General features: G+C 49.3%; 1 protein-coding gene across 10 annotated transcripts in view; it reads left to right on the top strand.

The window, feature by feature from the left end:
• TTYH1 (tweety family member 1) overlaps window positions 1–15,722 on the top strand; it is a 59,352-nt gene that overhangs the window by 32,358 nt on the left and 11,272 nt on the right. For 7 of the 10 annotated variants that reach the window (XR_014013753.1, XM_081216408.1, XM_081216409.1 and 4 more), the window contains exons 4-7: window positions 8,903–9,019; window positions 10,508–10,650; window positions 12,750–12,790; window positions 12,881–13,431. Coding sequence is in view for 9 of the 10 variants with exons in the window: in XM_081216408.1 (XP_081072534.1) it covers window positions 13,306–13,431 (126 nt within the window). In the remaining variant the exon portion in view is untranslated. Of the gene's footprint in view, window positions 1–8,490; window positions 9,020–10,507; window positions 10,651–12,749; window positions 12,791–12,880; window positions 13,432–15,722 lie in introns of those variants that run through there. The other 3 variants (XM_081216410.1, XM_081216407.1, XM_081216411.1) reach the window with 3 other exon arrangements.

Genomic DNA, 15,722 nt, shown 5'->3' with positions numbered 1-15,722 from the left:
AGTAGATGAGTGCTTGCCTGGGGCTGTGGGGAGGGGAATGGGGAGTGTCTGCTGACAGGCACGGGGGGCTTCCTTTGGAACTAGATAGAGTGATGTTTGCACTGCTTTGTGGATGTGCTAAATGCCATTGAATTGCATGCTTTCCAATCATTAAATTACTTTTAATTTTTTTCAAAACTTTTTTTTTTTTTTTTTTTTTTTGCGGTACGCGGGCCTCTCACTGCCGTGGCCTCTCCCATTGCGGAGCACAGGCTACGGACGCGCAGGCCCAGCGGCCATGGCCCACGGGCCCAGCCGCTCCGCGGCACGCGGGATCCTCCCGGACCGGGGCACGAACCCGCGTCCCCTGCATCGGCAGGCGGACTCTCAACCACTGCGCCACCAGGGAAGCCCCTCAAAACTTTTTATTGAAGTATAGTTGACTTACAATGTTTTATTAGTTTCAGGTGTACAGCAAAGTGATATATATATATATATATATATGTATATATATATCCATATATATACTTTTTCAGATTTTTTTCCATTATGGTTTATTACGGGATATAAAATATAGTTCCCTGTGCTATACAGTAGGACCTGTTGATCTATTTTATATACAGTAGTGTATGTCTGTCCATCTCAAACTCCTAATTTATCCCCCTCCCTCCCCTTTCCCCTTTGGCAACCAGAAGTTTGTTTTCTATGTCTGTGAGTCTGTTTCTGTTTTGTAAATAAGTTCATTTGTACTATTTCTTAGATTCCACATATAAGTGATAAAATATGTGTCTTTCTCTGGCTTACTTCACTTAGTATGATAATCTGTAGGTCCGTCCATGTTGCTGCCAATGGCATTATTTCGTGCTTTTCTGTGGCCGAGTATTCCATGGTGCGTGCGTGCATGCGTGCGTGTGTGTTTGTGTGTGTGTGTGTGTGTGTGTGTACATACCACGTCTTCTTTATCCATCAAAGGATGCCTAGGTTGCTTCCATGTGTTGGCTATTATAAATAGTGCTGCTATGAACATTGGGTGCATGTATCTTTTCAAATTAGAGTTTTCATCTTTTCTGGATCTATGCCCAAGAGTGGGATTGCTGGATCATATGGTAATTCTACTTTTAGCTTTTTAAGGAATCTCCATACTGTTCTCCATAGTGGCTGCACCAACTTACATTCCCACCAACAGTGTAGGAGGGTTCCCTTTTCTCCACACCCTCTCCAGCATTTTTAAATGGTTAATTTCATGTGAATTTCTTCTCGATAAAAAATAACAGCTAATGGGCTTCCCTGGTGGCGCAGTGGTTGAGAGTCCGCCTGCCGATGCAGGGGACACGGGTTCGTGCCCCAGTCCAGGAAGATCCCACGTGCCGCGGAGCGGCTGGGCCCGTGAGCCATGGCCGCTGAGCCTGCGCGTCCGGAGCCTGTGCTCCGCAACGGGAGAGACCACAACAGTGAGGGGCCCGCGTACCGCAAAAAAAAAAAAAAAAAACAGCTATTGAGCATTTGCTGTGTGCCACACACCACATAAGCCCTTGGACAGGTATTAATTTATTAACTTGCAGCACCATATGGGGTAAGGATGTCTTGCTCCATTTTTTCTGGAGAGGGATATTCCAAGCCACGGGGTCACCAAGCCGGCAAACGGCAGATCTGTGACATGTCCATCCTGCAGCAGAGCCCTTCCTTCTAAACACTATCCTTCAGGGCAAAGCGGAGGACCCTGTTGGGGGGATCGAGGTTCCATCCCTTCCTGCATCAAGTCAGCTCTGCGTTCACTTCTCTCTGCTTCAGCTTCTGAGCACGGTTTCCTGTTAAGCATGAATTGAGTTGCACTCCCTGCCCCCCCTAATCCCCCCAAGAGACTGTGAGTGAAAAAATAAGAGCAAAAAAAAAAAAAAAGAGGAAAGAGAGAAAAAAGTTCGAAAATCCCTGAACGCTCCTTTTCCTGCCGGTCCAGGTGAGACACACCTGTCCAGAGTGGCTCAGAGGGGATTCCAGGAGCCTGTAGCTTATGCTGCCTTTTTCTTAGTTGGTGGCCAATCGCTGTGTGGCTGTCATGCTATAAATAAAATGGTTTAATTTTTGGCATACCTGCTAGAGCTAAACGCACCTTCAGCATCTGGGCCCACGTACCATTTCCTGCCGAACTCCATTCACAGCCACAATGCCATGCCCAGGTTTGCTTAAACCAGCACCCCCTCGCCCCCACCAGTGGCTTCTGCTGCCTGAAAATAAGCTCTAAAATCCCTATTAGACTTCAGACCCTGCACAAGCTGGCCCTGCCCACCTCCCTGGCCTCATCCTCTAGAACACCCCTTCCCTTACTCACACCAGCACCCCACACACACACACATGAATTGGTTTTCTCTCTGTTCCTCCAATTCTAAGCTTGTCCCTGCCTCAGGGCCTTTGCACAGGCTGTTATTTCTGCCTGAAACTCTCTCCCCGCAGCTTCTTCTGATCCTTCAGGTACCATCTTCTATCACTACCTCCAGAATACCTCCCCATCATACCAAATAAAGTAGGTCCCTTGTTATACCCACTCATAGCTGCTAGTTCTTTTCTACCACATCTCTGTTCACAATTTGTCATCATATAGATTGTGCTGCACATTGGGGTCCCCAGAGCCACTACCAGAAACTAAAAGTGCATCCAAGGAAAACAGCCTGCATGACAAGAAGGGCACCTCACCTCTCTGGCGTTCCTCCCTGCAAAGCCACAATCTTAGTCCCATCCCGAAAAAAAAATCAGACAAAATCAGACTTGGGGAGGTTGGGCAAAATCCCTGACGAGGGCTCCTCAAAACTGTCAAGGTCATAAAAATCCAGGAAAGAGGGAAGAACTGTCACAGACAGGAGGAGACTCAATGTCATGTGGGATCCTGGATTGGAGAAACATTAGCAGAAAAATGGGAAATTAGAATACAGTGAGTAGTTTATTTAATTCTAATGTGTGAATGTTGATCTCTTAGTTTTGACCAATGTACCCTGCTTATGTAAGATGTTAACGTCAGGGACAACTCTTCTGTAAATCTAAAGTTATTTCAAAATAACAGTGTAGGGAGCCCTCTGGCGGTCCAGTGGTTAGGACTCTGCACTTTCACTGCCGAGGGTGCAGGTTCAATCCCTGGTGGGGGCGCTAAGATCCCGCAAGCTGCTCAGTGTGGCCAAAAAAAAAAAAAAAAAAAAAAACCAAAAAACCCCTGCAGTGTAAAATTAAAAAGTAGAAAATAGAAACAAAAACAGACAAACATCAGCAACTCTACTTCTGAGTATATACCCTGTTAAAAACAAAACAGGCTCAAAATGAAGTCACTTAGGCTAAGCCCTGTGTCACCCAATAAGACTTCATTACAGGGACTTCCCTGGTGGCGCAGTGGTTAAGAATCTGCCTGCCAATGCAGGGGACATGGGTTTGAGCCCTGATCTGGGAAGATCCCACATGCCGCGGAGCAACTAAGCCCGTGCGCCACAACTATTGAGCCCGCGTGCCGCAACTGCTGAAGCCTGCGCACCTAGACCCTGTGCTCTGCAGCAGGAGAAGCCACTGCAATGAGAAGCCTGTGCACCATAACGAAGACCCAATGCAGCCAAAAATAAATAAATTTATTTTTTTAAAAAAGACTTCATTACAGTTTCTGCTCTCCCAGAAATGGAATCTTAAACCAGTCAATCAGGAATCACCTTATTAGCCCTGATTAGGTAACCTGCCTGATAGACCCTGCCATCCCCTAAAGGAAAGCAACCTGGCGGTAACCAACCTGCTTTTTTGCCCAGTGTGACTTCCTCACTTCTGCTGCCTTCTGCCTATAAATGACTCGCATTTTGTACAGCTTCTCAGAGCTCCTTTCTCTCTGCTTACACTGGCTGCTGCTTGACTCATGAATTGTTGCCTAAGACAATAAGATCTTTAAATTTTACTCAGTTGAACTTTGTTTTTCAACAACCCAAAAGAATTGAAGGCAGAGTCTCAAACAGAATTTGTCTACCCATGTTTATAGCAGCATTATTCACAACAGCTGAGAGGTGTAAGCAACATAAATGGCCATCAAAGGATGAATAGATAAGCAAAATGAGGTATATACATACAATGGAATACTACTCAGCCTGAAAAAGGAAGGAAATTGACACACGCTACAACGTGGATGAACTATACTTAGTGAAATGAGCCAGACAGAAAAAGACGAATACTGTATGATTTCACTTGTATTCAGTATCTAGAGTAACCAAATTCACAGAGACAGGGAGTAGAATGGTGCTTACCAGGGGCTGGGGTTGGGGAATGGGGAGTTATTGAGTTATCATTTAATGGGTATAGAGTTTCAGTTCTAGAAGATGAAATAGTTCTGGAGATGGATGGTGGTGATGGTTACACAACACTGCAAATGTACTTAACACTCCTGAACTGTACACTTAATGAGAGCTGAGATGGTAAGTCGTATGCTGCGTCTTTTACCGTAATTTTACATTTTTTAACTAAAAATGTTTTTAAAGACAAGCAAAAACCCAACCTATTTGTAAAGTTACGGAGAGCTGGAGAGTCGTTTTTTGTGAAGGTGCACAAACCTTCTCAGGACTTCCCTGGTGGTCCAGTGGTTAAGACTGCGCTTCCACTGCAGGGGGCCCGGGTTCGATCCCTGGTCAGGGAACTAAGATCCCGCATGCCTCGCGGTTTGGCCAAAAATAAATAAATAAATTTTAAAATTAAAAAAAAAAAAGAACCTTCTCAAAGGAGAGCATAAAAGGATGTTAAAAGCGGGAATAAGAAAAGCCTGGGAGGTGTTGAAAACATCCATTACCTTGATTGTGGTGATGGTATCACAGTGTTTGCATTTGTCCAAAGTCATCAAATAGTATATATTAAATATGTGCAGTTCTGTGTATATCAATACTTATACCTGGGCTTCCCTGGTGGCGCAGTGGCTGAGAGTCCGCCTGCCGATGCAGGGGACAGAGGTTTGTGCCCCGGTCTGGGAAGATCCCACGTGCCGCGGAGTGGCGGGGCCCGTGAGCCATGGCTGCTGAGCCTGTGCATCCGGAGCCCGTGCTCCTCAGCGGGAGAGGCCACAGCAGTGAGAGGCCCGCGTACCGCAAAAAAAAAAAAAAAGTTAAACAAAATACTTATACCTCAATAAGGCTGGGTTGTTTTTTTTTTAAAGGGAATTTCCCCCATCTCTGCCCTTTGACTGAGGTCCCAGTGGGAAAGGGCATAGGTGATAAATGTCTGCCTGTTCTAAAGAGAAGCTTCAGACATGCAGAGGTCCAAAGTGGCACAATTACCCCATCACCCGTCTGGAGGTAAGGGACTCATCAGAGGGTGGGGTTCTTGCAGAAGAGAGAGGCCATTCCCTTCTTGCAGGGTGCTGTGGACCGAATGTCCTCCCACCCCTCAACCCCCAAATCACATGTTGAAGCCCTAACTCCCAATATACCATTGTATTAGGAGCTGGGGCCTTTGGGAGGTGATGAAGTCATGAGGATGGAGCCCTCACCTGGGGATTAGTGCCCTGGTAGGGAGAGGAAAGCACACCAGCGTCCCCCCACCCTGTGTCTGTGTCTCTGACGCTCTGTGTCCCTCGCTGTCTCCCATGTGAGGACACAGCTAGAAGGACAGGCAGTCAGCTGCAGGCCAGGAAGAGGCAGTGCCCCTTGCCCTGGGAACCTGTGAGCATGGCAAACCATCTTGTTGAGACTGTAGCCTCCCGATCCTTTGGCCTCAGCGTGCTTGAAGAATGATGAAGTCTATTATTTTAAGACATCTCAGAACCTCCATGGGACAGAGCTGGAGCATGGTGGAAGAGGACAGGATCCCCTGAATTTGGGGCTACGGGGCTGGGGTGTGGGGAGGTGAAGCTGAGCAGCTGGCGGGAACCTCCCCCACTGGCACACCCAGCACGCACAGCAGAAGCAGGTTTGCCTGGCACTGAGAACACCCCAGCGGACTGCCGGAGGGGGAGAAGGCCCCGGGGGATGGGGCACGTGTATCCTGAAGAAGAGCAGGGGCCAGGAGGGTCACGGTAGGACAAGGTCTGAGCGAGTGCAGCACAGAGGGGGGGATGACTTCAGGGGGTACCGTGATAGGTAAGCGCCCACTGCAGAGTCTGGCGTGATCCAAGTTACTTTCCCCTATGTCAAGATCTGCTGCAGGCGTTCCTGGACGGGCGGACCCTGCATCCCACACAGGACCCTGCTGCGGGGCGGGGGGCGGCGGGGGAGACAGGTCACACCTGGAAATAAGTGATGCCCGTCATCTCTGGATACTGCAACGGCCAGAAGCAATCATGCCCACCAGGGAGATAAATGCCAGTACCTGGTGGGAAAGGATACACGGAATAGATGTGATGCTCACCACCACGTCAGGACGGTCCGCCGCAGGATGCAAACAATCTCACGTAACATCCGCTTCAGTCAATATCACTGGGCAACCGCAAAACACCCACTCTCTCCATAGATGATGACTTGTTTCTTTGTCTGGTACCCCTTTATCTTCGCTTTCATGCGCCCTCCTGTAGAAAAGATTTCTCTTTTTCTTAATGTCAATTTTTAAAAATTGAAGTATAGTTGATTTACAATATTGTGTTACTTTCAGGTGTACAGCAAAGTGATTCAGTTATATATATTTATTAAGATTATTTTCCACTATAGGTTATTATAATGACTATAGTTCCCTGCGCTATACAGTAAATCCTTGTTGCTTATATATTTTATGTATAGCAGTTGGTATCTGTTAATCCCATAGTCCTAACTTATCCCTCCCTGCCCCTCTCTTTCTACTTTGGTCACCATAAGTTTGTTTTCTGTGTCTGTGAGTCTGTCTCTGTTTTGTATATAGATTCATTTGTATTATTTTTTAGATTCCACATATAAGTGATATCATGTAATATTTCTCTTTCTCTGTCTGACTTACTTCACTTAGTATGATATTCTCTAGGTCCATCCACGTTGCTGCAAATGGCATTATTTCATTATTTTTTATGGCTGAGTAATATTCTGTTATATGTATGTACCACATCTTCTTAAACCAATCCTATGTTGATGGGCACTTGGGTTGTTTCCATGTCTTGGCTATTGTAAATAGTGCTGCTGTGAACACTGGGGTGCAGGTATCTTTTCAACTTAGAGTTTCCATCTTTTCTGGATCTATGCCCAGGAATAGGATTGCCGGCTCATACAGCAACTCTATTTTTAGTATTTTGAGGAAGCTCCATACTGTTTTCCATAGTGGCTGCACCAATTTACATTCTCACCAACAGTGTAGGAGGGTTCCCTTTTCCCCACACCCTCTCCAGCATTTATTATTTGTCGACTTTTTGATGGTGGCCATTCTGACTGGTGTGAGGTGATACCTCGTTGTGGTTTTGGTTTGCATTTCTCTAATAATTAGCGATGACGAGCATCTTTTCATGCACCTGTTGGCCATCCGTATGTCTCCTTAATGTGTATTTAGTTGTTTTGCCCACTTTTGGATTGGTTTCTTTTCTATATTGAGTCGTATGAGCTGTTTGTAGGTAAGATTTCTTGAGATGCCCAACCACAGAGTTACCTCGGCTCCCTGACAGCACCCAAATCCAGAGCGAGCTCTCTTCCTTTGACCCTGCTCAAAATGACCCAATGAATCTAAAGCCAATTGTAGCATCTTTCCAACACCCTCTGTATCACTTTCTCAAGCTGCCATGACAAAGCGCCACAGACTGGGGGGTGTCAACAACAGAAATTTATTTTCTTGCAGTCCTGGAGGCTGGAAGTCCGAGATCAACGTGTCGGCAGGTTTGGTTTCTTCTGAAACTTCTCTCCTTGGCCTGTAGATGGTTGCTTTCTTGCTGTGTCCTCACGTGGTTGTCCTCTGTCATGTCTGATCTCCTCTTCTTACGAGGGCAGCAGTCATATTTGATTGGGACTCCCCCTATTAACCTCATGTTAACTTAATAACCTTGTCAGAGGCCCCATCTCCAAACATAGTCACATCTGAGACACTGGCGGGGTGGGGGGTGAATTTCAACATATGAATTTAGGGGGACCCAGTGCAGCCCGTAGCACCCCGTTGCTTGGTCTGTGTTACCTCTCACCCCAGGATGTGTGTTCTCTCTCACTGTGATGAGTACTAAACCCAGCTTGTTCAGCTGCAGGTATGTTTCTGGTGGTCTTGGGCTAAAGAGCATCATCACCAGCAGTGATTTGCTGCTGAAGACGGGAAGCAGGAATTCTTGGTGGACTTGAGGGGAGGAGGGAGGGCGGGGGGGGGGCTTCCCAAGGATTCCCGTGAGACAGAGAGCTGTCAGACTGGCACAACTTGGGAAGGAGAAGAAAGGAAGGCGTGTCTATCTCAGAGACTGGACAAAGAGAGCAAGGTGACCGGGCAGACCCGCCACGGGTCACCCCCTCCCTTGGTCTGTGGGGTCTTAGGTCAAGCCTCCGCCTGGAAACGGGGAGTGACTGAGCTGGATGCCAGATGGATGTTTTGATACTAAGTTAGGCTGGACTGTTGACCCCCTGAGATTGGGACAGTTGGAAAACCCCCAGATGGCAAGAAAATCTAGAAGCTGTGCTCCTGATATAGCCACGGAGGAGGGAAAGGGGGCTGAGACAGATGGAGTGTGAAGGCAGGGTGAGAAGGAACGAAGCTGTCTCCTGTTCATACCCGTGAGCGTAGACTTTTTTTTTTTTTTACTCTTTATCATTTTTAAAAAATGGCTTGCTTTTTTTTAAATAAAAATTTTATTTTAGAATTGTTTCACATTTACAGAAAAGTTGCAAGGATGGTACAGAGAGTTCCTATACACCCTTGGCCCCATTTCCCCTGCTGCTAACATCTTAGGTTGCTCTGGTACCTTCCTCACAACCTAGATCTATGCCCTGTTGTTAACTACAGCCCATATTTTATTTGGAGCTCCTTGTTTTTTACTTGTGTCCTCCTTCTGTTCCAGGACCCCATCCAGGAGACCACATGACATGTAAGCTCCTGAGGCTCGCCTTGGCTCTGACGGTTTCTCAGCCTTTCCTTGTTTTGGATGAACCTGACAGTGTTGAAGAGGACTGGTCAGGTATTTTGTAGAATGTGCCTACCTTGGGGTTTGACTGATATTTTTCTCATGATTAGACTGAGGTCCTGGGTTTAGGGGAAGAAAACCACAGAAGTAAAATACCATTTTCCTCACATCACATCAAGGGTACAGACTAGCAACATGACTCTGATGCTGACCTTGAACTCCTGGCTGAGGCAGGACTTGTCGGGTTTCTTGACTACAAAGTTACTTTTTCCCTCATTTTTGTGCTGTTCCCTTTAGAAGGACGTCATCGTGCTCAGCCCACACTTAAGGAGTAGGGAGTTATGCTCCACCCTTGAGGGTAGAGTAGCTACATAAATTATCTGGAATTCTTCTGCATGGGAAATTTGTCTCTTCTCTCCCATCTCTTACTTTATTCACTCAATTATTCATATCATTCTGGACTCATGGTCATTTCTTTTATTTTTTAACATCTTTATTGGAGTACAGTTGCTTTACAGTGGTGTGTTAGTCTCTGCTGTATAACAACGTGAATCAGCTATACATATACATATATCCCCATATCCCCTCCCTCTTGCGTTTCCCTCCCACCCTCCCTATCCCACCCCTCTAGGTGGTCACAAAGCACCAAGCTGATCTCCCTGTGCTATGCAGCTGCTTCCCACTAGCCATCTATTTTACAGTTGGTCGTGTAGACATGTCCGTGCCACTCTCTCACTTCATCCCACCTTCTCCTTCCCCCTCCCTGTGTCCTCAGGTCCATTCTTTACGTCTGCATCTTTATTCCTGTCCTGCCCCTAGGTTCTTCAGAACCATTTTTTTTTTAGATTCCATATATATGTGTTAGCATACAGTATTTGTTTTTCTCTTTCTGACTTACTTCACTCTGTATGACAGACTCTAGGTCCATCCACCTCATTACAAATAACTCAGTTTCATTCCTTTTTATGGCTGAGTAATACTCCATTGTATATATGCGCCACATCTTCTTTATCCATTCATTTGTTGATGAACACTTAGGTTGCTTCCATGTCCTGGCTATTGTAGATAGTGCTGCAATGAACATTGTGGTCTCTTTTTTTTTTTTTTTTTTTTTTTTTTGCTGTACGCGGGCCTCTCACCGCTGCGGCCTCTCCCGCTGCGGAGCACAGGCTCCGGACACACAGGCTCCGCGGCCATGGCTCGCGGGCCCAGCCGCTCCGCGGCACGTGGGATCCTCCGGGATAGGGGCACGAACCCGTGTCCCCTGCACCGGCAGGCGGACTCTCAACCACTGCGCCACCAGGGAAGCCCTGTGGTCTCTTTTTGAATTATGGTTTTCTCAGGGTATATGCCCAGTAGTGCAACTGCTGGGTCATATGGTGTTCTATTTTTAGTTTTTTAAGGAACTTCCGTACTGTGCTCCATAGTGGCTGTATCAATTTACATTCCCACCCATTTATTTCTTATTTGGGTTATAATCCAATACTACTTTATCGTGTTGCTCTAACTATAGCCCCGTCTCTTTTTTTCTCAACATTTTAGTATGAAAAATTTCAAACAGACAAAAAAGTTGAAAGAATGTTGCAGTGAAAAAAAACAAATAATCTAATTATAAAATGGTCAAAGGACCTGAATAGACAAGTTTCCAAAGAAGATATTCAGATGGCAAACAGGTACATGAAAAGGTATATATGTATGTTGTGTGCGTATAGATATAGATATATAGCTATAGCTATATATATATATATATATATACACATATACATATATCATCATTAGTGTACACCTTAAACCTACACAGTGTTATATATCAATTATATCTCAATAAAGATGGAAAAAATAAAGAATATTACAGTGAATACCTAGACACCCACCACCTAGATGCTGCCATTAATATTTTGCTTTATTACATATCTATCCCCCTGTCAATCCACCTTATTTCTTTTTTGATCCATTTCAAAGGAAACTACAGACACCACTAAATTCCCCCCCATGCTTAAGCATGCATATCATTAAATAGAGTTCTTTTTTCCCCCAAGGCAAAATTTGTGGTGAAATGCAAAATTTGCACAAATCTTAAGTGTACCACAAATGCAGACCTCTTGTACCACAAGTGCCGCCCAAAACCTTATCAAGATACAGAATAATGCCATCACTCCTGAAAGTCCCCTCGGCCCCCTTCCCAGTCAGCCCTGTCCCCACCCTCCCAGAGGCAACTACTGTTCTGATTACTGTTGCCACCATAGATTAGCTTCGTCTGTTCTTGAACATCACCTAAATGGACTCATAACATATATACTCACAATCACCTCGTGAAACTGATGAGTCCCCCAGAATTTACGTCATGGGGAGCACATGTGAGTTCTTGAGCCAGGACCTGCCCTTGTCTTTTGTCAAGAGGGGCTGGTCAGGAGGCCTTCCTGGAAGAGGCGGCATTGCTACCCCTCTCTGGCTTCCTTCCTGCCTCTCTGGGCTGCTCCTTCTCAGCCTGTTTGTGGGCCCATTTCCCTCCGCTTGCCCCTTCCACGGCAGTGCTGCTCAGCGTCTGGCTAGACCAGAGCTTACAAAACAGCCAGCACCAACCCACGGACAGGTTTTATTTGGCCCACACAGTATTTTTTTTTTGTATTTGGATTAGCTTTAACATTTAAAAGCGGAGGGATTTTGCTTTTAAAAACACCCAGATTTCTGTCGTCTCTTGGGAATTGGGAACATCTGGCGATGCTCTGTCCCTCTCCCCGCATGGCAAGAATTGGCTGAAACAAAATATCAATCGCAACAACCTGTGCTCTGAGCCCTCCCCCACGCTGGGGATGGGGGTCCTAACGCACCCAAGCCCTGAATTAACACCTATAGAGTTTGGGATGGTATTGGAACGGTATTCAGCCAAGAACCCTGGAAATGCTCAGGGACCAGCCTTGAATAAGCATTCGTCTTCCGCAGGAGAAGCAGACCCAGGAAACAGTGGCAGGAGGTCAAGGAGAACAAATCTCGATCAGACAGCACCTCCGATCTCCCATTCATCAACATCGTCACTGTCGTCACCATCCTCATCACCTACATCATATCATTGTCACCATCCACAGCACCATAGTCTTCATCATTGTCATTCCCATCATTATCTCTAGGACCATCACTACCACCATTATTTTTCTCCTTAGTAATGAGATGGGCAACTACCCCACAGCCCTTTCTCACCAATCGGGAGCAAAATATTGGGATGAGATGGGGGGAGCACTATCTCCCCTTTCTCCCCCCTGCCCATCACATCCCCCCACAAGGGAGGCCATGTGTGGGGACGCCAGGTGGCAAAGTCTAGCCCAGCTCCACAGGGGTGGGGGAACCCCTGGGGCAGATTCCTGGGGACCTTAGTTTTAACTTCAGCAGTGACTGGCTGGGTGGTGACGTTGAAGCAGCCAGGTCCCCTCTACTTGCTCCACTACCAGTGCATTATCAGTGGGTTCCTGTGAGACTCAGCAGAGGTAGCGGCTGGAAGAAAACACTTTGTAAACTGTAAAGTGAATGACAAGGCAGGTGGATCCTTGTATACATTGAAGTCTTTCTTAATCAGTTTAGAGAGGTTCTTTAACACATGGGAGGCATCCTTATAAAGATGGGAGGGGGTCCCCCAAATAGATGAGCAGGTTCTTCTTGGAGAAGAACCCTTCTGCACGTGCCAGGGGTCCTTACTGCAGACATGCGGGTGTGCATTCTGGAGTGGTCTCTACACAAAGGGAGGTTTGGGTCTAGAAGCTGTGTCCTTATACAGATTTTTTTTTTTAAGTGGGAGAAGGCTTTTAACCCACATGGAGGCGTCCTTTACAGGTGAGAGTATGCTTACAGAAGTGAGGGGTTTTTATTGATGCAACTGACCATGATTTGTAACTGATCGTTATTTGTAAAATGCTGCGCAAGCACTAGCGACCTCTGCACAGCCACGAAGGTTCTTCCTAAAGATAAAGCGCTCGTTATGCTGTAGGGTGATATAACAGTATGAGCGGCCTTCTACCGGATGTCGCTGTTCAGCCGAGCTCCGTTGGGCCGCCGATGCGAGCAGCGCGGTACCTGCGCGGGGGGCCGCAGGTGGGAGCCGCCGCCACCGAGGGGGCGCGGGGAGCCCGACTCGAGGTACCGCAGTCCCCGCCTCAGCCGCCAGGGGCAGCACCATCCCTGCCCTGCCCGCGCCTCCCCACTCCTCCCCCAATCTCCGCCCCCCACCCCCTCCCTCCCCCCGCTCGCTCCCCTGAGCCCCGCCAGACCCCGCTCAGCCCGCGCCCCGCTCCGCTGCCGAGGCTCCCGCAGCCCCGGCGTCCGCCCCGCTGAGCCCTCCCCCGGGGGCCATGGGGGCGCCCCCGGGCTACCGACCTTCGGCTTGGGTGCATCTGCTCCACCAGCTGCCCCGCGCCGACTTCCAGCTCCGCCCGGTGCCCAGCGGTTTCGCGCCCCAAGAGCAAGAATACCAGCAGGTGGGCGCGGGCACGGGGTCCTGGGGGCGGGGGCTGGGAGCTGGGTGACAGATTCCTGTGTCCTCTGGGGGTGGGAGCCGGGCCGGGACTTTGGGGTACCCGAGGCAGCAAGAGCCTGGCGTTCCCGTACCTGGAGGTTCCCCTGGGAACCTCCTTAAATGAGGGAGGGCTGAGGCCTGGACCCCTGGATCTCAGAGGAGGGAGGGGACTGGGGGCCCTTGGATTCCCGGGTCTCTGAGAGCTGCGCGGGAAGCTAGGGTCATCAGGGGGGTAGGTCCGTCACGTCCTAAAAGACGACCCCTTCCCTCATGGGATCAGGGCAATGCAGTTAAATGCGTCCCAGTTCAGGTGGGACCCAGGAGATATAGAGGAGCTGACATGGTGGAGAGGAAGAAAGCTGGGGGTGCCCTGATTCTGGGACGGGATTGAGACCTGAAATGGGGACGGGGGTGAGGGGTTTTAGGGCTGGAGCTGGGAAAAACAGGTGGAGGCGCTGGGAGAGACTTGCAGCCTGTCCCAGGACGGAAGGCGCAGTCGGTCAGGTCGATGGAGGGGGGTGAGGATGGGGTTCGCTCTGGGGACTGGAGGACGACAGAAACGGGGCCAGAGGGTGGGGCTGGGTGGGAACCCTAAGGAAAGCGGGGTCCCTGGGGAAGGGGGCCCAGCCTGGGTCAGCTCCAGTAGGGGCGCAAGAACTGTCCCCTGACCCAGTTTAATTCAAGTCCTTGACTTTGAGATTAATGAGCAAGGCTTGGCTGAGCTGGGGATGGGGTAGGGGGTGGGCAGGATGGTGGAGCCCTGGGATGGGTCCTGGGCCCTGCCTGTAAGGTCTGAGCCCCTCGGATCTGTCCTGGGGGGCTCCCGGGACAGGGGGCTGGGGATTGGCAAGCTTAGAAGGAGGGGGGTCCCAGGAAAGCAGAGAGGGGGACGTGTGCTGTATTCTGAGCTATTTGGGTCATGGCTGCGCTGAGCCGGCCGTAAGCAGCTCCTCCTGCGGACTCCACGCCGCCTGTCCCCACCAAACGGGGACTGCCAGCCCCTCTACCACAACCTGCTGGTTACACAACCCCAGCCTCCAGGGCCAGTCCACGGCCACCTGCTCACGGCCAAGGAGCCCTCCCTACACGGATGCCACACGCGGGATCCCCACCCCAGCCACCGCCAAAGGCACTCAGAGAGGCTCACTCTGCTACCCTCAACACCAGTCAGGGTGACAGTGCTGGGACACCCCCCCCAGGAGGGGACAGCTGGGAAAATAATCGGGGACCGGGTGCCACCGTGCTGGGGGGACACACTCACACACAATTAGGCACACACTTACACATGCATTCACACTCACACACATGTACACACTCATATGCACACATATACACCCACATACAGATACACGTATACACACCCATATACTCACGCATGTATACACACACCCACACCTTCACATTTACACATTCTTGCACTCATACAAATGCTCACACACATGCACACACATGCATCAAGTATACACACATTCACACACTCATATGTTCACATATACACACTCACACACTACCTCTTTCCCTCTCTCTCTCTTCCCCCCCCCATACCCCTCTCGCCCCTGCTCTGTCTTCACTCTCCCAGCCTCCCAGTCCCCAGCTCTGAGTTGCACGAGCGTGCGCACGCACACACACACACACACACACACACGCACACACTGTCACGGAGGCTGTCACGCCCCCTCCCCCTGAGTCCCTGGGTGACAGACTCACACTGCGGTGGGTGTGCAGAGCTCAGCATCAGGGGAGAGGAAGCAAACAGTGAGTGCGGAGGACCAGCGCGGGGGAGGGGGGAGGGAGTAGGAAGCCTGCCACCCCCAACCTGGCACACGTCACCAGGAACAGGTGCCCCCTCCCGACCCCCGATCCCACAAGAGTCTGGGGTCCAGGTCTTGGCATGTCCTTGGATGGTGCTTCATTCCAACTACCTGTTTTGGTGTGGAGGAAACCGAGGCTCAGAGAGGGGAGGGCCCCTGCCAAAAGTCACACAGCCTTTGGAGGGCAGAGTAGAAGTTGAACCCAAGACTTGGGCCTCCCAGTTGGAAGCTCCCTCCAGCCCCAAGCCCCAGAGCCCTGGCTGCCAGCCTGGGAGGGGCTGGGAATTACATCTTTCCTCACAAACCTGAAAACCACGGCTTGGACTTCCCCCCCCACCCCGCCCCCACCGCTAGTCAGTGTCGCCTTCCACCTGCCCTGAGATCCCAAAGCCAGAACCTCCAGCCACACAGGCAGGGAGCCCGGAACCGCTCTGACGCCTGA

The sequence above is a fragment of the Mesoplodon bidens genome (assembly GCF_964165515.1).
Source record: "Mesoplodon bidens genome assembly, chromosome: 18".
In the NCBI taxonomy this organism is placed as follows: Eukaryota; Metazoa; Chordata; class Mammalia; order Artiodactyla; family Ziphiidae; genus Mesoplodon; species Mesoplodon bidens.
Note: the sequence above shows the minus strand (reverse complement) of the source record. Positions and strands in the feature narration are given on the sequence as shown.